A 23,050-nucleotide genomic window follows, 5' to 3' on the forward strand; every position below is an offset into this window, starting at 1 on the left:
GGCAGGTGGACTCTCAACCACTGCGGCACCAGGGAAGCCCCCCATTTTATATATAAGGAAACGAGTACAGAGAGACTGTTTACCCAAAGTTATACCATTTATAAAGGACAGAGAGGGCACTTGAGCCCATGTAGTTGGGCACCAGTGCACGTGCCCTTCACCTCATAACCATACTGCCTGTCTCCAGAATATCACAGGAGATTCAAAGATGAATGAGATTTGAGTTTATAAAATTAAATATTCTATATAATACAAGGTAGTCCATGTATCACTAAGAGGAATACAAAATACTGTGGGGTTTCAAAGATGGGAGAGATAGTATCTAATCAAAGAAATTTGGAATATTTTATGGAGGAAAAATAGCATTTGTTATTCATTTTAATGCAATTCCACATACTTTTACTGAGCACCATTTTATGCCAACTCTTCAAAGACTTTCTAGCCAAGTAATAACTACAAACTGTATCCACACTACTATGCTCTCAGGAAAATATTGTACCATTTAAAGTAAGAAAATGAGATTTGAATAGTCACAAAATAAGTTTTTGTTTAAACTTCATATCCTGAGCTAATTTTGTGTTTCTTTTTAAGTATGTCTGAAATGAGTTTTTCTGCAGTTACTTTCTTTAATAAGTGAACATGTGTTTGCATTTGCACACGTGTATTGAATCTCACATGCCTATTGAGAAGTGTACACACAAGGGCAAGGCTCAAAGAATTTTCATAAAGTGAATGTAACCTTGTAACCTTTACTCAGATTAAAAAAACAAAATATGACTGGCACCTCAGAAGTCTTCCTTTTGCTCCTTTTTAATCACCACCCTATCCCAAGGGTCACCAATATCCTAACTTCTAGCAGAATAGATTGGTTTTGCCTGGCTTTGTATTGACATAAATGGAATCGTAAATTTGGATTCTCGTTATGGCTTCTTTCACTCAACGTTATGTTTGTGAGATGTTTATGTCATCCATATGGTCGAGCATCACTGTAATTGGTTTGTTGTTAATTGTTGCATGGCATTCGGTTGTGAAAATACCACAATTTATCCACTTTATTGTTGACAGGCATTTTGACAGTTTCCAGTTTTTGTTTGCTACAAAAGATGCTTCATCTTATATATGTCTTTTCATGCACATAACTACATCTTGCTGTACGAAATATACCTAGGACTGGAATGACTAGATCACAGGGTATGCTGGCATCTAAAAAGATACTTCCTACCTGGAAATTAAGCTCAATAAATAATATTATGTGTGAGTAATAGTCCAAGTCACATCAGAAAGCCTTAACAAAATAAGCATTGGTTGTAAGAATAGACGTGTCAACATTCATACTACATATTCTTCCTCATTACTCTTTGTAGAGTCAGATTTAGGCCACCGTTCAGTGGGAGCCTATCAAGGGGACTGGCTCTTGTTGTCATTTTCCAAGAAATTGCTTTTATACTTTCATACTGAGCTTTAGGGCCTGTGCTTCAGGACATCTAAAAATGTCTTCATGGCCGATTTTGGCTGGAATACAGGTAGGACAAGGTCCCCTGCTCTTGGTTTTATGAGCCTCAAGGGAATCTCTCTTGGGACACTTTTTTCCCTTGTTCTTCTTCTAATACAGTGAAGTAAATTTCACATACAATGCTTCAAGTCCTGTTTGCTGTGGACTCATTTTTTGCCGTTTGTGTTAAAACCTGTTACTAAACTTTTGCATAGTAAACGTTAACAAAGGGCATAATAATGCCAATTATTAGTCTTACGTCTACCTAAACACCTAACTAGCACAATCCCTTGGCAGTTCAGGGCATTTTCCATGCCTATTGGCATTTAGACCCTTGGGAGTGTTAGACAGTTTAGGGTAAATTAAAGTGAAAGAAATCAGGTTAACATTTCAAAACATAGATAAGTTCCAAGAACCAGGCCAAATCAATGTCTTTGTCTTTACACTGGGCATGATATTCTTCTTAAAACACTTATAATTCAAGGGATCACTAAGATTTTAAAGTCTGGGCTTCTCCTTCTTCCTAACCCATAGGTAGCAAGCACATGTATCAGGTCATTTGGTGAAAAGCACCTGGGACAGGCCAACTTGGCCTGGTTTAACTTGGCCTGTACTTTTTTGTAATAGCAACCCGAGACGGAAAACATCTGGAAAAATACCATGACTGAGCTGGTAGGATCAAAGACCAACATGAAATGGTCTACTGTTAATTCCTAGGAACTGACATAGAGTGTAGAATGAAATAATTCAGTTGGGCATGAATCCGGTCGGATTTCTGGAAGGCTTGTATATGACTGTATTGCCGTGCCAGACAGTAGAAGGAGAAGTAGTTCCGCAAAGTTGAGGAAAAATACATCCTGCCGTATGTGTGTGTATGCGTGTATGTGTGTGTATGCGTGTATGTGTGTGCACTCAGTTTGTGCACACACGTGTCAGATAACTCAAATCTGTAATCAATATATTCCTGGTGGAGTCCTCTGATGACAGGGACAACTTGCCATAAAAATACTGAAAAAATACAGAAACCAGCTGAAGAAACATTTAAGTCCTGAATTGTGCTTGGAAGAAGCATCCTGGTTCCCCACTGAACTGAATTCCAGGGGCAATGGCTGTCTGGTTTATCCTTGCTCTCCACAGCAACTGGTCAGGGTCTGGTACGTAGTTTGCAATGACCCAAAGTCTACTGGGTGAAGAATAAATGAACTTATAAGTGAATGGGAGAATAAATAAAATAAGCAGCCAAGCTCTATAGTCTAAGGGCTGAATTTGACTCTTCTCAAGCGTTTCCCATTGGCAGTCGATTCATCTCCTTGACCTTTAGTAAATACACTAAGGAAAGAGGAGAGAAAAGAAAACAATACTTACCTAGCTTGAGTGGATATTTGATACTTAGGTATTTACAGAATAAGGACTAGAAAGACTTTTCAGATATCACCTCTCTATTTCTCTGCCCATGGGAAGTGTTTACTGGGAAAGAAATGGATGTCGGAGGTTGAAGAAATGTCCAATGGATGAGATTATGAAGGTTCGCCGGGTAATATCCAAAAGCAGAGCACTGAGTAAACATAAACCACAGTGGGAATGGTAAAAAAAAAAAAAATTAATATGAGCTAAAGTCTTTGCTAGGATTATGAATATTGAAAAAAATCTCAGGGAAAAATCTGAACAATTAGAATCAGGTTCTATGACTCCCACAAAGAATCTGCCCTGGAGTCTAAACCCCAAGGGGCTGTTATCTTTATCTGTTTTGTTCACTGATGTATCCCAAGGGTCTAGGCCAATGCTCGGCACATTATAGATGCTCAGCATCTATCTGCTGAATGAATGAATAAACCTTAAAATGTTAAAATGAAAAAAAGGGGGAGAAGACATTAAAGGCTATTGTGTTAGTTTCATTCATTGGCCGGTTCACTTATTCTACATCTCAGCTGAAAGCAGCAGTCATCAATACTGTCCAACTGGGGTGCTACATAATGATACCTATGACTGAACAATTTAAAGGACAAAAAGATGGAGAATAAAAGGTTTTGTCTGTCCTCCCACCTTGAGCTTCTTTTCCCTACAACCTCTTAATACTTGGGCGATAAAGTCAAAAGTTTGAAACTGAAGAACAGTAAAATCAGATTCATCTATTTAATGTGTGATGCATTATTTAGTTACAAGAAAAAAGAGAAAAGTGCCAGCGTTCTCTCTTTTACAGTTTGTGTGAACGTTAAGTCAAATACAGGGAAGTCGTAAAGCCACTGTGCAGTTTTTTAAACTTTTATAACTCCGGTGTCAGGAGTGTTAGAAATCATTTGTAAATGGCATGCAAATCAAATTTTCTTCCTCAAGTTGTTAAAACCTCAGTTCTGTTCCGTCCCAGCACCTATTTTTATCTTGTCGCCTATAATAGAGATATAAACATTTGTCACGTGCGGGCATTGAAATGATGAATACATTTTGTATAATCACATAAGGTTTTTTTCATAAAGGTGAAAACACTTTTGTTTTAAACTGTCATTTGCAGATTTCTTCTGTCCTTGCCTAAATACTTAGGTTATTACAAATTTAGAAAAGCCCAAGGATGTATGGAGACTCCTCTCAACTCCAGGAAGAAACAAAGGTAGAACAGGCAAAGTTGCTTTTATTATACTTCTTATCAGTGTCTTTTCTCTCCGGTGAAATCACCCTGGCTTCTTCATACCCTCATGAGAATGAGACTGGGCTTTACCCTAAAGACGACTACTCAGCCTTTCTCCCAAAGGCAGTGTCTGTTGGCAGCCGTGGTGCAGAATCTGCGGCAAACCCTCGACTCTGACTTGTACGCGGATCGACAAGGCTAAATTAGGTCCTGGCCGCTGTGTAATATTAAATGAGGCAAGGGTTGCATGGGGGAATCCATGGGAGGCCTCTATTCCTAAAAGCATGAACTAGAAGCCAAAATGGGAGTTTTGGTTTTGCGTTTTTAAGATACATCTCTCTGTGCCCCTCTATCATTTAAGCCACAGCATCTCTAACTTTCCTCCCCCCCCTCGAAAGGGCCAAGAGAAGGCGGGAAGGAGTCATCTCTCAATGACGAAGTTTCCTTCAGTAAAATTCTTCCTTGTTAGTCATTCTGCAAAAGTTCGTGAGCTGAATGAACCGTTCTCTCCAGACCCCATCTTTATTCCTCTTTTCCCCTCCCCCTTCCTTTCTTTTTAACCTTTCAGCTCAGAATTAAGTCTTTGTGATATTCAGCACATCAATGAACTCTCGTCCAGCCCCTCCACACCCCCCCCGGGTGGGGGGGCGGGTTGGCTCCTGGGCCAGGGCAGGGGCGACTCTGAGGGCTGCATTCCAATTCAGTGTGGAGGCGACAGGGAACCCAGCCCAGCCGTCAAACGGACCCTGTGTCTGAGTATGATTCATAACACAAACATGTTTAGAAAGCAGAAGAAAGGAAGAAAAAGGCATGGGATTTGGAGTCATTGAGTCAGTATTGTTGGAAGATTTAGAGCATTAATGCGGGGAGAGAAAAAGGATTTATTCTTGTGTCCTGGAGGCACCCAATCCACAGGCAGATCTACTTCAAAAGAAGGCCAGTGACATTATACAACAGCTTCCAAACTAAGCTCAAGTTAAAACCAAACCAAACCAAACCCACAACTACTCTTCCCACCCCACTAGCCCACTTCTACCCTGTCATGGCAAAATAAATACATGAATGAGTGAACAAATGAATGAAATAAACAAGTCATTTTCTTTCTTTTTTTTTTTTTTTTTTTCCTAAAAAGTCCTTTTCGACATATGGCCAGCTTTGTCTATAATTTTTTTTTTCTTTTGGATAATGTAGGGGCAAAAGCTGAATTAGCTGCTAATGTATTTTTATGACATTTGGAAAAAATTGCTGCAGGGATATTTAAACAGTCAGTGAACTTAAAGAACAAATTAATTTAGGTGTTCTTATTTATCCACATGGAGTGTAGTAGATTCAAAACTAAATAATTGATTGGCTAGAAATATGCTCTGATTCCTAAAATAAAATTTTTAAGGAAAAGATTAAAGCTTTTTAATTTTTTTAAGGATGCAGTAGAACTGGCCATGTCTTATTTTTGTATTATGCCCTTATTTTTAATAAATGTATGTACATATTACATTTTATCCAGCGACCTCCTTATAATGGACATGGCCGAATATTAAAAACGTAGGAGCTAATACCACTTTGAATGTGTGCAGTCACTGATGCCTACTGCATGTTTTAAATGAGCGACGTCTCAAAACTCTCATTAAGGCAGAATGCCTTAAAGCTCCAAATAGCAGCTGTGCATTTTCTTCAGTTATCCGAATAAAATATCTGATTCAGTCACAGAAATCTCACAATAGTGCCTTATCTTTGGGTAATTAAAGAGCTTTGCCTTTCCTATTTCATACCCTCAGTAATCTCTGGCATTAACATAAAATATCCACTGTGGCCAACCAGCCCTGAGGACTTTACGGCAAATAAACAGTCATATTCATCCTAAGTTGCCTGGGAGAGTAAAGGTGGAAAATGGATTCCAATATTTAATGATGTTGCCCAATGACCAAAACAAGGATTCCAGATTCGCTGTTTCTGAAATGTTGCAGCAGTGCTACTCTACCCCCTGCACTTTTTTTCTTTTTTAAGTAATAGTTAGGGGATGGATTAAGTTTGCCGACAGGTGTACATTTTAAACGTTAGGCTGCAAATCCACCCACTTACTTAGTTTATTAAAATAGTCCCACAAAACGCAGGAGACTCTGCACTCCCTTATGTACGGACCTCAATCTTCCTTACAAAAGAGAACAAACACTTTTAAATGTGGAATAAATGATACAGAATAAGAGGTTGTGTCTCTACTCTGGGACGTCTTGCTTCTCGTAAAGTACAAGCATAATTTCACCTCCTCTCTTCAGTGAGTTTACACTGATGTCACTGGTGGGATCACAGTGGTCTGAGGTCAAAGTCTTTTATACTGTTGAACAAAGAAAGAGGCGCATTTTCAGGCAGCTTTGGATGAAATGGTTTCAAAATCAATTTGGTATTCCCACCCTCTTCTCTGAAAAAAAAATTATAGTTCTTATTTCACAAAATTCATTTAAAAATTCTAAGTAAAAAACTTTACAACCAATAAATTCCACATTCACTGTTGTGAAATGAGTTGAGTTAGTATTCTCAAATTAATTAAAATGTTTTAACTTCTACTAAAGCTGTTATATTCTTAATCATCTGGGCAAAGTTAAGTTCATAATTCCTTCTAAATCCTAATTTTTATTGAAATTTTTAATCATTACGAGTGCTGCACATACCAGACCCAAATTTTAAAATACAATACATTCCCCTGCCGACAAGGAATTCAGAAATGATTTTTCTTTGTTTCTTGAGGGTCTTTCCCCAGTTTGAAGCTTGCCAATACAGATGAGAATTAACAAAAACATTTTCTAAAGATATTTTTAAAACCCAAGTACTTTTTCTAACTGTTAGGAACTGTTAATATTTCTTTCACAGAAGTCAAAATGGAGGAGTAATGCTTTTCAGTAAAGTGACCAAAGGCACAAAGAGGTTTTATCGAGAAAACACACAGCTTAATAGCCTGTGTGTCTCTAGAAGGTCTGGATCACCAGCTGCGTTTGCACCTGCTCCGCTGCCCCTGGCCTTGATAGTATCAGGCAAGCCTCCTTCAAATTAGGCTCTCTGGAGCCTATATCCACTGTCTCTGGCATCTCCCTTCTGAAACTAATGCAAACCATACCCTCAGAAACAGGGATTATTTCCCAAAGATTTTGGAGTATCTGAAGATTATGGTCTGGGTTACACACAGGGTGTGCCTCAGCCTATCAAAGTGTGATCTGTACCTCAACTTGAACCCCATTAGGTGGGTTTGATTAATGCACCATTCACCCTTTGTGTCTTATTTCTATAGGTAGCAATTAATGTTGTTAGTATTATGAGGGGAAAACAAGACTTTGCCATTTAACAGAACTGTTCTAAAGGAAGCACAGAGAATGTTCACATCCAGAAACTGGGACCCACTTCACCAATTTTCTGAACATGTTGAAGTTACAGGATTCCTTTTATACTTAAGTATATAACCCAAGACCCCTCAAAGAACTGGCTTGTGAAAATCAAGAGAGGTGAGCTCTGTGATATTTGGGGAGGGAAGAAAACGCCTTAGGACTTTCACCAAGGCAGGAAAAGAGGTCTTGTCAAAAGTTAGAAAACGTTCAAAAGCCTATTTGAAAGTCTTGAAAAAATTGTATTTTCACTTTCATTGTAAGAGATACCTACAGGACCTACTGTATAGCTCAAGGAACTATAATCAATAACTTGCAATAATCTACAAGGGAAAAGAATCTGAAAAAGAGTGTGTGTGTGTGTGCGTGTGTGTGTTATAACTGAACCACTTTGCTGTACACCTGAAACTAACACAGCATTGGAAATCAACTATATATCAGTTAAAAAAAGGGAAATAAATCTGGTGAGAGGTGGAAAAAGAGGATCTTCCTGGTGCGTGGCTGCAAATAATAACTGTAGGCAAGATAAAAATGACTATGAATTCTACAGTCTGTTTCTGTCCCATAGGTCTGACTTTACCTGTCCTGGAAAGAATTTACCTCCTTTCCTACAGTGCTGTCCTTATAAACAGCAATGCCTTATCTTTAAATTCTCAAAACTAAGAAATAGTTTGGAAACAGAATTGAAAAGGAGTTGTGCTTTATCATTTCTGTTTTGCCAGGAGGACATTCTTATTCCTGGAGGTAGCAATATCTAATATTTGTCTATCAGATCACAAAGAAAACTGAAATTACAGAAGGGGATGCCCATCTACTTTCCTATCATGTCCCCGACCACAGGCTATCAATCATGGAGAAAAGCCAAAAGACTGAAAGTAAAACTTCAAAATGCACCAAAGTGATGCTTGGATATCATATTTGCTTATTGGTCTGAAGTTCAATTACAAAGATGTTTTTCAAATATTTTGCAAAATATCACTAATAATTTAAAATTACTCTTTATTGATTTTACTAAATGTTGAATTCATAAACCTCTAAGCCTTAAGTTCATAACATACTAATCACACACATACTGTGATGAAATAGACTCCAGCTTTATGACTTATCCTACATACTGAAAGAATTAAAAAACCATTCTCAGTGTCATTTAGATGATTTCATTTGCGGAATGACAGTCCACTATTCCAATTTTTGTTTTACAAGGTATGAAATCAGATGTTTCATACCAATTATTGCCACCATTTCCAAATGAACATTTACTTGGCAACATCCCTTGTTAATGGACTGACAAGTTCAAGGTTCCAAGTTCATTGTCACTGAGAAACAGTGGAGAAATTAATGGGGCCATCTTGGAAACTCACAGCTGTCATCTGTTTCTACTTAGGCAAAGCAGTCTAATCAAAGGACCTTGGAGCAGGGAGGATGAAGAAGCATTCAAAGGTGGCTTCAGAATGCTGTAATTTGAAGGTTGGTGACATGAACAAGGCCACTTATATAACAGATCTGAAGTCTGTTCCCTTCCCTGGCAAAATACACACCCACAAAAGCAACCTGAGCAGTACGTTCATAGAGGACAATCAGGCCGACTGGCTGTCTTAAATCTTGGCGAGCACAGTAACAGAAAGAAAGAAGGAAGCATAGACAGTCGGTTTGGGTGTTCTGTTATTTATTATTTATTTTCGCTGAAATCTTCAGGAGATAGCCTTGTTTCCTGTTCCAGTTAGCAGATTGTGTCAGAGATGATCATGGGTCCGTAACTTCTGGGCAGGTACCAAGACAAGTTATGAAAGAAGTTATCCTGCTCTCATGATCTACACAAAAAGCAGCAGACTACAAGGTCTGTTTTAACGTTAGGTAGCATTAATTTTTTTTAAAAAAAATGCTGCTGCTGTATCTCATTTTAAGAAAATACAGTGGGTGACAGCCACAAGCTCCCTACAAAAATAAGCGTTTAATCCCAAAGCTCTCATTCCAGGTCCCTTCCCTCAGCAATTTATTTTAGGTCAGGAGCCTCTTTTGCGTGGCCTTTACTGGAATCAAGAATCAGTAAAAGGATGCTCTGCGTGTATAATTCTCCACAGGTCTCTTACAGTACCTAGAGCATCTCAGACATTACACACGCATGTACCTGGTTGGAATATCAGTGCTTCAATACGCCAAATGACTTTAGTTAAGTCTTGCCTCAGGAATATTTGAAGATTATTTGAAACACAATATTTGTGTTTGATAGACTTTTCGAACACACAGTGCAATGAAATAGTCAAAGTTATACGGACTGTAGAGCATTAAGGACTTCTACTTTATTATACAATCATCACCACTATTCATCTCTAGGACGTTTTCTTCATCCCAAACTGAAACTCTGTCCCCATTAAAAGCGAACTCCCCATTCCCCCAGCCGCCTCACCCCTGGTAACCAGTATTCTGCTTTCTGTCTCTGTGAATTTGACTAATCTAGGTAACTCATTATAAGTGAAATTAGGTTGGCTTAACTTTAAAAGGCTTAAGTAGAATAATACTTATGTCAAAAAATAAACACATCAAGCTAATTAAGTTGGCTTTTATTTATGTGTAGCCCTCTTTTTTTGGCTCAGGTACCTTTAAAACAGAAAAAAAAAAAGTCCTCACTTTTTGCTCTAAAATGATTACAAATCCATTTAGTTTATTTTGTATATCAAGATAACTCATTTGGGGACTTCCCTGGTGGCGCAGTGGTTGGGAGTCCGCCTGCCAATGCAGGGGACACGGGTTCGAGCCCTGGTCCGGGAGGATCCCACATGCCGCGGAGCGGCTGGGCCCGTGAGCCATGGCCGCTGAGCCTGCGCTCTAGAGCCCGCGGGCCACAACTGCTGCGCCCGTGTGCCGCGACTGCTGAAGCCCATGCGCCTGGAGCCCGCACTCGCAACAGGGGAGGCCACCAAAGTGAGAAGCCCGCGCATGGCAGCGAGGAGTGGCCCCCGCTTGCCGCAACTGGGGAAGGCCCGTGTGCAGCAACGAAGACCCAACGCAGCCAAAAAAATAATAATAATAACTCATTTGTCACTCAGCTCCTATCATATACCAGATACTATGCTAGGCAGGTCAGGAGGATAAAATGGTGATCAAGACAGATAGTTCCTAGCTTCATATAGCTTATGGTATAGTGGGAAAAACACATAGTTAACAGAGAATTCTAAAGCTCTAATAAAGGTTCTGATAGGAGAAATGCAGCGTGCTTCCAGATACACAGAGAAGAAGCATCAAACTCAGGCTGGGAAAAGGAAGGCTTCTAGGGAAAAGTAATGTATAAGCTGACACATGAAAGATAAATAAAAATTAGGAGGTGGGAAAGAGTGATTCCAGGCACAGGAAAGAGTATCTGTGAAAAAGACCTCGAAGAATTTCAATGGAGAATGAGTCAAGTGTGAGAAAGAGACTAGAGAGAGATGAGATAAAGCGGGGGCAGGGCACACTGGACCTTCTGTAAGTCACGCTGATTGTCTGCATTCTTCTTCCAAAGCAATGAGGAGTTGTAGAAGGCATCTGTTCAGTATTGTGGCATGATTATATTTCAGAATGCTCACTCTGGCTAGAACTGGATTAGAAGTGGGAGAAACTGGACCAGGTAAAACCAGTTGGGAAATTATGGTAATAATCCAAGGATGGCACTGCATGAGCTATAGCAAAGGCAATGGGAGGGAAGTAAGTGAAATCTCCTTTATGTTGAATTCCTGTAAACCAGTATAAACACACACACACACACACACACACACACACACACACACACACACACACTTTAAAGAGAATATGCAGGGGCTTCCCTGGTGGCGCAGTGGTTGAGAGTCTGCCTGTCGATGCAGGGGACGCGGGTTCGTGCCCCGGTCCGGGAGGATTCCACATGCCGCGGAGCGGCTGGGCCCGTGAGCCATGGCCGCTGGGCCCGCGCGTCCGGAGCCTGTGCTCTGCAACGGGAGAGGCCACAACAGTGAGAGGCCTGCGTACTGCAAATAAATAAATAAAAATAAAGAGTATATGCAAAATAGTTATATGAAACCACGGCTGCTCCTAAAGGGGCTCATGAATTAAAATGAAAATATAACTGAAAATTATGTTAAATTAGATAATAAAATCAAAGAGCTTTTAAAAATGATTTTACCTTAGGTTTGGAAATTCAATGAAAATTAGAAAAAAACTGCATTTCCATCTTAGAGTCTCAGTCTCACAATTTGGAGGAATAAAGTTTGAGAAAGTGTATATAAATGAAAGTTGTCAAAATGAGAAGCACCAAGTATCCACAGTTATGGAGAGACTTCCAACTAAAGCTGTCAACAATTGCCCCATGAGCTCAGCCTCATTGCCTCATCGCACTGATAATAATAATGGGGACTATGTAGGAAACATCCATATCGTGTGACTGTGAAGTACAAGGGCACATGAGTAAGGGAAATTGCAAAGTGGACCTCCAGAGAAATTAACTTGATTATGCGCCAGGCATATATAGGCAGTGAGATGAAATCCAATTTAAAATTATGGGGATTTTTACAAAGTTAAAAGAATGTTATTGCAATTTTTCAAAATGATGAAAATGTCCTGTATGAAATGTATAATTTCAGAGGTCTGGAATCACTGTGGCTGTATCTCATTTCTGTCTGCAATAAATTAATATGAAACTTAGAGAGAGGGCACTGTACGTTTTTAGAATACTTCCCAGACCTCTATACAGTAATAGGGCAAAGTATCTTAGCATTTTTTGACTACTAAAGTTACTTATTTTGTACCCTTAAATTGTTTTAGATAGATTTATTAAGTATAAATGACATACAATAAATTCCACATACTTAAAATGTTCAATCTGATAAAATTAGGCATGTATATACCCATGGCCACAATCAAGATAATGAACTCCCCAGAGTTTCCTCGTGCCCCTCTTTAACCTCTTTCTCTTTCCCCTGCCAGCATCTCTTCTTCCACAGACAGCCACTGATTGGCTTCCAGTCATTACAGGTAAGTTTGCATTCTCTAGAGTTTTTATATAAACGGAAACAGGCAGTATGTACTCTTTGGCTTCTTTCACTCAGCATAATTATTCTGAGATTCATTAGAGATGTTCTTTAACTCAGGGCTTTGTAAAAAACCTGTTGAAAATAACTTTTCCAATTTCACAAATTAAAAAACGTAAGACAAGAGAGATCAGATTCATGATCCAGCTACCAAAATTAACAGGAAAGTGCCCGGTCCTAGTGCAGAGCAGATTTCAACAAATTTTTGTTAAAGTATTCTTCGGAATCCCTCCCAGGTGGGGTATTAAAAGAGACACATAATTTAAGTACTCAGGGGTCGGTAGTTTCCCAGTACTTGCTCTTTACAATTTACTTGGCAACCCTTTCCAAAGAGTTATTCAATTGTCCACGTTAAGTATACATTTGGTACAACCCACTTACTTGCTGCAGAATAAAACAAACAAAAAGTGGTGCAATTAGAACAACCTGGCCCTTCAAAAGGCAGCTCAGAGCGCTTCGAGAAGACCCGCTACCTTAGAGGACATCAAAGCTCATTTGGGATGGAAACCGCTTCTCCAAAATGGGTCTGCAAAGATGGCAAAGGACTGCAGAACAGCTTTAGATTTAGGCTTTACTCTATGGTACTTTAAGTATAACAGATGGGTCTTCATAATTAGCATCACATTTGCATTCTTCTCTCCACACAGAAAAAGAGCTAATAATCTTGGAAGGAGAATTAAAAAGCATCATTCCATCGCTGTTTTATTGATCTTACTTATAATTTCTAAGCCGAGTCCTCTTTATGGTCCCTATTATTTCCAACCCTCTCCTAGGAGATGAGCAAATTTGCAAATGAGGAAACGAGCAGATAGTTACTCAGGACCACAAACTCGAAAATGACTTTTGGACTAGAACCCACTGGAAGGCCCTGATAAAGTGGAAGAAATATGGAGACTCAGATACAACGCTGAGCCCGTCAATGTGATTTCCTCCAAAAGAATAGGCCTATTTATCTTTGTGTACATTTCTGTGAGACTCGCATCGTCTCTGTGCTATATAACTCCCATCGCTCAGAATGATTTAGTTTAAAGGCGATATTAAATAAATGAAATCACTGAACAAACGGCCCTCCCAGGCAAGCTCTCCTGGTCTATGGCTCCAGACAGCAAGTGACATGAACTAAGGTGGGGCATGGAGGCTGAACAGGTGCCATCTTCAGCAGCAGAGCGTGGAGACGTGAAAAGAGACACTGGGACATGGAGTATGGGAGAGGGTGTACCGCAGGGGAGCAGGGCCAGTGTAAACGATGATCGTACCCCATCCCGTGTGTAACAGGTGGCATCTTGATAATCCTGTGAAGCTGATCTCATCCTCATTTTGTAGATAAAGAAACGAAGAGAAAAGAAACATCTTGCCCAAAGTCCTTTAGTAAAGTCGCAAAGCCAGGATTTTCATCCAGGTCGTATTCAACAGCAAACTTCGCTATCATAACTCATACACCATTCTGACCTGCCAACTCCATGCAATAATTTTGCTTTGGTAATGACTTGGCCTTGATTCATTCATTCATTCATGCAGTCCTCCGTAATCAATAGCATAACCTTGCAAGTCACCTGACTAGGGATCGGAAGTGTAATCAATGACCGTGAAACAGAGAAGAGGAAACCCGTCCACAGGGAAAGGAAACCTCTGACCTTAAGCTCTTGGGGGCTGACGTCTAACCAATTCAGTTAATTAGCCACAGACTATTACGTGAACAAATTAGGGTCCAAATCCTCTCAAACCACAAATCTGACCCTTCTAGGCATACAGAGTTAACGTGCACTGATTTTGTGTGTGCCCTCCCTGAGCACACCGCAGGCCTTCTGAGAATCCCCAAACACGTGAAGCTATAAGGGAAAATTGTAATCTTATTTTGAAGTTCTCTTGCAATAAAAATGCCTATGCTTTGCTACATCTTTTTTTTTTTTTCTTTTTTTTTGCATTGGAAGATGATACATCTAACTTAGGAATCAGTTTAAAAGAATCAGTTTTGGGGCTTCCCTGGTGGCGCGGTGGTTGAGAGTCCACCTGCCGATGCAGGGGACACGGATTCGTGCCCCGGTCCGGGAGGATCCCGCGTGCCGCGGAGCGAATGCGCCCGTGAGCCATGGCCGCTGAGCCTGCGCGTCCGGAGCCTGTGCTCCGCAACGGGAGAGGCCACAACAGTGAGAGGCCCACGTACCACAAAAAAAAATAAAAATAAAAAGTCCTAAGGGTGACTCCGATGTACGCTCAAGTTTGAGAACCACTGGCTCAGAACTCAAGGCCGCTTGCCTGGACTTTCTATTGTAAGGTTAGAGGGAGCTGAAGGAAACAAGAGTAGTTTGTGATCTATGAGGCACAATTTAAAGAGGAACAAAAAGAGCTCTGCCTGCTCCCCCCAACTGGCCCAAGAAATGCCTCCATTTCTTAAAGTTAGAGCAACTTCTTTCAGTTAAGACACTGTCACTAAAAAGCCACCATGCCCATTAATACGCCAACACTTATTTATCTTATTCCTCAGCTGTCACTTGACAGAGCCTGGATATGAAGGAAAACACAGTGGGACACGCCATATGTCAGGTCAGGTTCAAAGTGGAGCAAGGGGAGGAGAAGTCACAGGCCCTCATCCAAAGGGATGAAAGACAGCCCAGGTGGAGCCCTACAGCGAGAGGACTCTGCAGAGGCAATGATGCTTTCAGCACAGAGACAGGGATGCTCTAAGAAACACTTTGTCATCATTACCGTCTTGAGCAGCACTTAACCATCAATTAGTCAAGGAGATGGTCTCCCCTGGCTTCTCAGGACAGAGCAGTGGCTACACTGGGAAGGTAGTTGTTTGCTACTGATTAGTAGTCTACACTCATTTTATACATATATGTGACTCACATCAAATCCAAAAATGTGGAATAATACCAATTTGGGACTCTTTTCCATACTCCCCACGTTAGAGCACCAGCAGTTTCCAAAGATGAAATCTACAAACTCAGACCCTGACAATTGCCAGCACCAGTGAAAAGAACTTAAGATAGCCTTACTGTGTCTTTACAGTGTCCTTACATGCTTCACTTACAGACCACGTCAATAAGATATTTTACTAACACGTACGTCAAAAGTTTGGTATGAAGTTTCAAAAATTCTGTTAAAGTACTTAATGACTCCAACAGTATTGGAAAGCACATGATTTTGTGTTCCACAAACAAAAACAACATTACAACCTCTATTTTTTCATAACACCATTATCATGCTCTCTGCATGTTAACATGTTTATCACATGTGATATTTCTCAAAGGCTTTCTACATGCCTTTTAAAAATTCAACTGAGGGTAAAACTCAACCCAGGCTGGTTTTTAAAAATTATGCCCAAGACATGACTTAAAATATAAGATGGAGATGGTGGCAATTAAAGTTTATGCTCAAGTTACCACAAGAAAGGCAGAAGTCATTGGTTCCTTGAAGTATTTCTTTTATAGGTAGTAAATGTCCATGGACAACAGTCCCACTTTGTGCTGTTCCACCCGTTTACAGGTGACATTTTAACCTCTAACCAACCATAGCAAGACAATTCAAAATGAAGGTTGACACTTTGTCCTTTAATTAGTTCCAAAGTACTGCAGGGGTTTCACTGCCTGATGTTACACCATATGTGCAAACTCCAGACACAGCAGGCATGTTTAAGCAGGATGCCTCTGTACTTTGCCATCATCCTGTTTCCTGTTGTTCTGGAGCAATCCTAACTTTAGCTAAACATAACCTTTCTGGGTGAATCATTTTTAGTAGAAGAATCCGCCTTATAGCAGAGTGCCCTGCACTTTGACTGTATTTTGGAAGCATGGCCATTGATGGAATTCATAGAACCCAGTGGTTTGGTATTTTGCAGTCTTTACGAAACCCACCCATTTTATGAAAACTTTCATAAAATAAAATTATTTACCACGTTTTGTTTTGTTTTGGTATTTTTTTGCGGTACGCGGGCCTCTCACTGCTGTGGCCTCTCCTGTTGCAGAACACAGGCTCCGGAGGCACAGGCTCAGCGGCCATGGCTCACGGGCCCAGCCGCTCCGCGGAATGTGGGATCTTCCCGGACCGGGGCACGAACCCGCGTCCCCTGCATCGGCAGGCGGACTCTCAACCACTGCACCACCAGGGAAGCCCTATCACTTTTTTTCTATGAATAAAAACTCAAACAATTATGAAATGAACAACAGGAGTAATTCTTTCTGAAGCATTTTTTTGGTCAACTGGTCTATCACTAAATGGTAGTGTTTAATGGCAGATTTTTCAAAACCTTTTCTGTAATTCAAGTTATTTTTGAATTCTAAAATGACTACTATCTTGGGTAAAGGGATGTATTTACTTACTCGGGTCCTCAAAAGGTTAAAATCAGAAAAGCCCTCTTAGGTTTTACATTCAGAATTATTTTCTGCCAGGATTTGAGAAATGCTAATAATAACCTATATCCTCAGCTCAATGTCAGGAACTCTTACCAAACCAGAGTTCATGAAAAGCATATACTAAGGAAAAAACAGTCCTTTAAAAAGTATACATAACTTCCCCAATGGCCTTTCCCCTTGAGTTTTATGTAAAGTAGAACATTTAGCTCTTTATAATTCCCTCAAATCTATAAATCTCACCAGTCTCAGATTTACTTCCTGTTGCCTTCCTTCATTATATGTTTAAAGGTAATCAATAAACACTGATTTCTCTTTGTAAGCACTTTCCCGTTCTGCCAGAAATAACAGTAGTCCCTGCCCTAAAATGAAGAAGAAAAGGAAAAGGAATATTTACCAGAAGAGGAGAAAAAGAAACCGCCCCAGCATTTTTCCTGAGCCAAGTCAAACACAAACAGCAAATCAAGTTTATTCTTAAAGAAAAAAAAACCTGTAAAATATTCCTGGCATTAGTCCTATTCTTCAAATCTGTGGTATCAACAAGTTTTTAACTCTGGGTTTGTATTTCCACTCTCTACAAAAACCTCAGTATACTGCCTAATAGCTTTACTGTACTGTCTATTTCTGTAGGAATCCACACATCACACGCAAGACTTGTGTTGAACGCTGAACACTGAAGCAGTAGAGGAAGGATAGTAAGTCTGCCCCCGCTTGCCTCCTAGGGCAGAGTGGGATGCAAAACCAGTGGGAAAAAACAGATGAGAACAAAGTTACATCTGGTAAGGAAATCAAGAACTGCAAACAACGTATCTCTGACTCAGAAACGCAAAAGTTTCAGCCACTTGAATTTTCAGCACAAGAATTTTCTGACTCAAAACGTTACTTGAAGGTTTTATATTAAATCATCTGAAATCATCTGTTGGGGTTTCTCCAATATAGACTCTACTCCAGAACTCTCTCCATTTTTAATGTTTTTTCTTCTCCTGTATTTTTCAGGGAAGACCATGAGAAAACACCCAACAAAAGAGCAACAGATTTTTACTTTGTAATGAAGTTACCAATACATTTTATACATTTTCCTGGCTTCCTGTTTTCTTGAACTCTGTACTATCTACAGAGGTTGTCCTATTTCACCAAGGCAGATTATAAATCACACAAGTTCAGCCCGTCAGGTTGAAAAATGGAGGTGAAAGGCACAGCAGAAAATACACGGAGTATAATTAAAACCATATGACCAGAGATATTGAAGCAATACTTGTTGGAGGCAACCCAAGTAAAAATCAAACCTTTTCTAGCGTTAGTGAGATTGGCCAGTCCCTTTGAAACAAACACACATCACTTGCTAAATACTTTTTTTTTTTTTTTCTCCTTCACAGCAAAAGCACCGGGAGAAGTTCAGCCCTAACAAGGTAATTAAGCCTATCTTTGTGCCATAGTTAAATTCATAGTTGTTAATGTAAAACTGATCTTTCATTTAAAACAGTAATCACTTTAGAAATATAGTTTAAGATGGGGCAGGGCTCAATTTTACATGCACCAAAAAGGATTAAAGGCTTATGATGACAATGTTGAATCAAAAACCTTTTCTAATTTTCTATGAAGTTTTCATCTCTTAAGACCTGAGGATTCCAGAAAGACACAGATACTGTAATTGTTGTTGATCACAAAGAGCCAGCAGCTATAAAATCCAAACCGTCTCCTGGACTACATTATAAACAACCTAGACACTACTGCCTCACAGGCGTGGTACTGAGCAGGCCAAGGATGTACACGTTTAAGGATGTACAGAAATTAAGAGCTCTTGAAGCTGTAAAGCATCTTTGACTTTGGCAATCTGTCCCCAGAGCCTCTATGTCCCCTGAGCGTTCCAAGGGTCAATTACCATAATCTCAGTAGATAACTGGAACACAACTTTCAACATTGCTTTGGGGTTCCAGTAAACAATGTAAGTTCAGCGAAGTCACTTACCCCCCAGAAACTGAATTCCTCCAGCCACTCTTCCCACTGTCCGGGAGATGAGCTCCGACACACAGCACCCCATGAGGCCGGTGAGCGCCACCAGGAGGAGGAGGCCACAGCCCAGGCCTGTCACGATGGTAGAAATCCTCCATTCTGCGCTGGGGATGCCCTGGAAGGAGGCGTAGCGGCCACACTCCTCCACCATCACCATCATCTGCCGACTTTCATCGTGCACGGGATACGAGCACCTCCGGAAAGTGCCGAAGGACACGGGCTTGCCCAGCTGAGATCCCCAGAGCCAGTAAGGCATGAAGAACCCCACGCAGGAGGTGGCAGCACAAAGAAACGAGAGCAAAGCCCAGATGACCCCGGTGCAAGTCAGACTGGATGCCATCTTTCACCAGGCAGGGCACAGAGTTAAGACCCAAAGTAACCGTTCCGGGTCTGCAGGAGGGAGTGAAGGTGTGAATCCACCGGGGACCCACAGGTAATCCACAGTTCTGTGATGGGGGGGTGTCTATGAACAGAACGGATCTTCAGTCTTACTGGGCATCAACTTACCATCCTGTGCAGTAAGGAAGATGGTCCCTGGGAAAACCATAAGAAATATTAAAAGTTAAATGTTTCTAGAGACGCGATTAACACCGATTCAGTTGGTCTACAACTTTCAATTAAGAAACAGTCAAAGATGCCTCCATACTTCAAAAGTGAGAAGAATTCCTTCTCCCTATAAACGTCTCCGTAATTCAAATGTTGTCAGACTGGCTCAAACCTTTTTCATGTCTTTATCTCCTATAAATGTCCCCAAATTAACTCATGCACTTAAAGAAATGCATGACTTCTACTTGCCAAGCCAGTGAATTCATTTCATATGCTCACATGAAAAGTAATGTAGCATATTTACCGGCAGTAAACATAATTCCGAATGTTATAATAAAATGAACCACACTGTGGTTTGTTCAGTTGGCTTGCAAGTTCATGCTCATAACTTGTCGCAACTTCTCTGTGTCCCTTTAGGTCCATTAACACTCTGCACGAGCCCGAACAAAATAATGAGGATCACTGTCACAATTATAGACTGCCCAGGCATCCCCAGTCCTCATTCAGTAGCGTTTGTGAATGCCTTCAATCTCAACTACCTTCTAGTGTCAACGAAAGAAAGCCTGTGTACGACTTATTTTCATACCTGCAATTTGATTCACGGCCTCCAATTAAATTATTGGAACCACCTCTGCTGCTGAATGAGTGTCAGTGTCTAATCTGAAAAAGAATCCATACCTGCCAGGACTCTGCATCGAACCCCAGTCATTCTAGTGATTCCACGTGCATTCACTTCCATACCTCCCTCCCTCTCAAAAAGAGTTCCAGAACCACTTGCCACACTTTTCAGAGAGAATGCAGAAGCCCAGAGCCACGCACCCCAGTTCCATCCCCAGGACTCTTTTAACTCCAGCTTCATGTCACCCACTCCCCTCCTTTCCCAACCCTCGCCCCTGCCCTTTCCTTCCCACACACCACCCCATTTCCACCTCAGTGTGTCACTCCAGGGGAGCTCCGGCTACTTTTTTTTTTTTTTTAATCTTGTCACCCGCGGTCAGCATGAGCATTAGCGGCTGAAGTTGGTCTGCTGGGCCCTGAGGCTGGGGAAGACGCGTGGCACGGGGAGGTGGGGTGGAGACCGCCCTCACCTCGCGCTGGGGCAAGGCGCCCCGGGTTTAGCCAGCCCCCGGCAAAGGCCTCCCCCACCCCACCCCACCCCACCTCAAAGACACACAAGGATGCCTCAACCCCCAAAGCGGGAGAGGGGCGTTTTCCAGCCGGCCCCGCGCGGAGGGAGCGGATGAGGATGGGCAGGCAGCACCCCCCGGAGGCAGACGCCGGCAGCGGACGCGGCGGGCAGGGACAGCCGGCCGGCAGCCCAGCTCGGGAAGTCCGGACCCCGGGAGCAGCCCAACTCCGTCGTCCGGAGAGAAAGCAGCGGAGCCCGCGCCCCGGGGCAGCCGCGCGCGGGACTCACATGGCTGGCGGGCGGCGGCCACCTTCTCTCCCGCACTCACAACTTGCTGTCTCTCCAGGGCGGAGCATCCACGGCACGCCAAGACCGTCCTTCCCTCTTCGCCGCAGTCCCTAACAGCCGCGGAGTCCCCGGGCCCGACGCGGGAGGGAAAGCAGGGGCCGGCAGCAGGCGGAGGGCTCCGGGAGGACGCGCGGCGCCGCCGCCCGTGCAGCCCCGCTCCCTGCGGCTCTCCGACGGCGGCTCGGGCGGAGCGAGGTGGCCGCGCGCGGGGCGCCGTGGCTCGCGGGCGGAGGGGCGGATCTGCCTTTGGCAGGCGAGGCACGCAGCGCCTCCTCCCACCCCGGCGCCCGGCCCTCCTCTCTCTCCTGTCCCCTCCCCTCGCGCCCGCCGGGACCCGGAGCGGACGCGGTGAGGGCGCGGCGCTGCGAGGCGGGGACCCTCCCGGCACGCGGGGCGGGGCGGGGGGCGCGGCCGCCGAGCGCCGGGGTCTCCTCCCATCCCCCGGGCGGCTGTCTGGGCTCCTCCAGCCCCGAGCCCTCTCCCGCCCTCCTGGCCCCGCGACTCCTTCCAACGCGAGAGTGGCGGAGACAGAGAGACCGAGAAGTAGGGGCGAAAGTTGCTTGTCCTCTCGGGTGCTCTCCAGGGGCCTGGAAGATGAAACACGCTCCCTGTTCGCTTTTCGGGGGTCTGGTATTTGGGGTTTAAGCTCCGGTTTCCGACCGCCTTTAGGAGACGGAGATGGAAAGGATCGCCTTAGAGACTGGGCGCAGTGACCCTTTTGAGCTTTCAGGGGCTCTTGGCACGTGGTCACTTTGGAAAGGGGTGAACAAGGCCAGTGTGGGCGTGGGAATGAGAGGCTCTCGAGAGCGGAGAGCCCGAGGCTCAGGGATTCCGTCAGACAGCCGCCTTTCCAGCCAAGCCAGGGAGAAAGCCGGGGGAGATGACAGCGATCCTCCCCCAAGAAACATCCTCTTCGGGAACCTCTCTCAAAGCATTTCTCCCTGTCTGTCCCGCTCTCTCTTCTTTCTCTCTCTGTCTCCCTCTCTCGCTCTCTCCCTCTCCTCTCTCCCCCCCACTTTCTCTTCCATCCCTCCGCCAATCAATCTTGCAATCAATACCGCCGTTGAATTTCTTTACTGAGAAACATGGATTCTGATTTCCCCTCTGGACTTAAGGTCTATTTTTTTTTTTTTCTTTTTTGCTTGTCATTAGCGCTAACCTCTCTGGAAGTTTAGATCTACATTCAGTAGACTGTGGGTCTCTGCTGAAGACGGTATTTTAAGAATCCTGCCATCTGGGAATAGCAGTTTGTGAAGTAGCTACTTCCTCAGTACAGTTTGTGCTTTTTTTTTTTTTTTGTGGTACGCGGGCCTCTCACTGCCGTGGCCTCTCCCGCTGCGGAGCGCAGGCTCCGGACGCGCAGGCTCAGCGGCCATGACTCACGGGCCCAGCCGCTCCGCTGCATGTGGGATCCTCCCGGACCGGGGCACGAACCCGCGTCCCCGGCATCGTCAGGCGGACTCTCAACCACTGCGCCACCAGGGAAGCCCTGGGGTATCCATTTTTAATAGACCAGTATGCCTCCTGTTACATTGTCTCCTAATTAAACAAGTAAATATAATCATGTATATACAAATACCTCTGCTTTCTCTTTTTTTGCTTTTATCCATTATGTAATACACTTTATAGACTTTAAACTCTAATATTTTTATTTGACAATTTGTCATGGACTTTGTGTAAGTCAATAGCTATAGTTAGAACGTTTAGTCTATTTTTCTACCCACACTTCTGTAATTTTACACAAATAAGTACATATACTGTTGTCTGTTTTTATTGAAGCCTTTTTTTATGCATCCCCCCTCCCACACATGATCTCTCCTACTTCTTGAAAAATCTGGTATCTTTCCCCCTACTTATATTACCATTTATAAATGAATAATTTGTATATTTAATCATTCATGTATATAAAATGAAAATTTATATACAAATGTATAAAATATGTTCATATTAATAATCTCAAACTTATTAATTTTGTTTACTATTTCTACTCTATCTTGTTCCCCAAATACATTTAATGTAGCACTTTCACCTATGTAATAATCCAAGCTCCATATGGTGTATGGCCCTTCAAAATACACAAACATACATAGTTATTATAAATACAGCATTTTAAAGGTAAAAAAAGTGTGACTAGTTT

The 23,050-nt window shown here is 42.4% G+C and overlaps 1 protein-coding gene across 1 annotated transcript in view; it reads right to left on the reverse strand.

Annotated features, from left to right (window-relative positions):
* The window catches only part of LHFPL6 (LHFPL tetraspan subfamily member 6), an 80,910-nt gene extending 59,672 nt beyond the window's left edge, over window positions 1-21,238 (reverse strand). The window contains exons 1-2 of the mRNA XM_067016222.1: window positions 20,854-21,238; window positions 18,846-19,424 (exon numbers count right to left, since the gene is read on the reverse strand). Of these exons, the coding sequence (XP_066872323.1) occupies window positions 18,846-19,230 (385 nt within the window). The 5' untranslated portion in view covers window positions 19,231-19,424; window positions 20,854-21,238. The remainder of the gene's footprint in view (window positions 1-18,845; window positions 19,425-20,853) is intronic.
* Window positions 21,239-23,050: the final 1,812 nt, after the last annotated feature.

The sequence above is a fragment of the Kogia breviceps genome, chromosome 16, assembly GCF_026419965.1.
Source record: "Kogia breviceps isolate mKogBre1 chromosome 16, mKogBre1 haplotype 1, whole genome shotgun sequence".
NCBI classification, from domain to species: Eukaryota; Metazoa; Chordata; class Mammalia; order Artiodactyla; family Physeteridae; genus Kogia; species Kogia breviceps.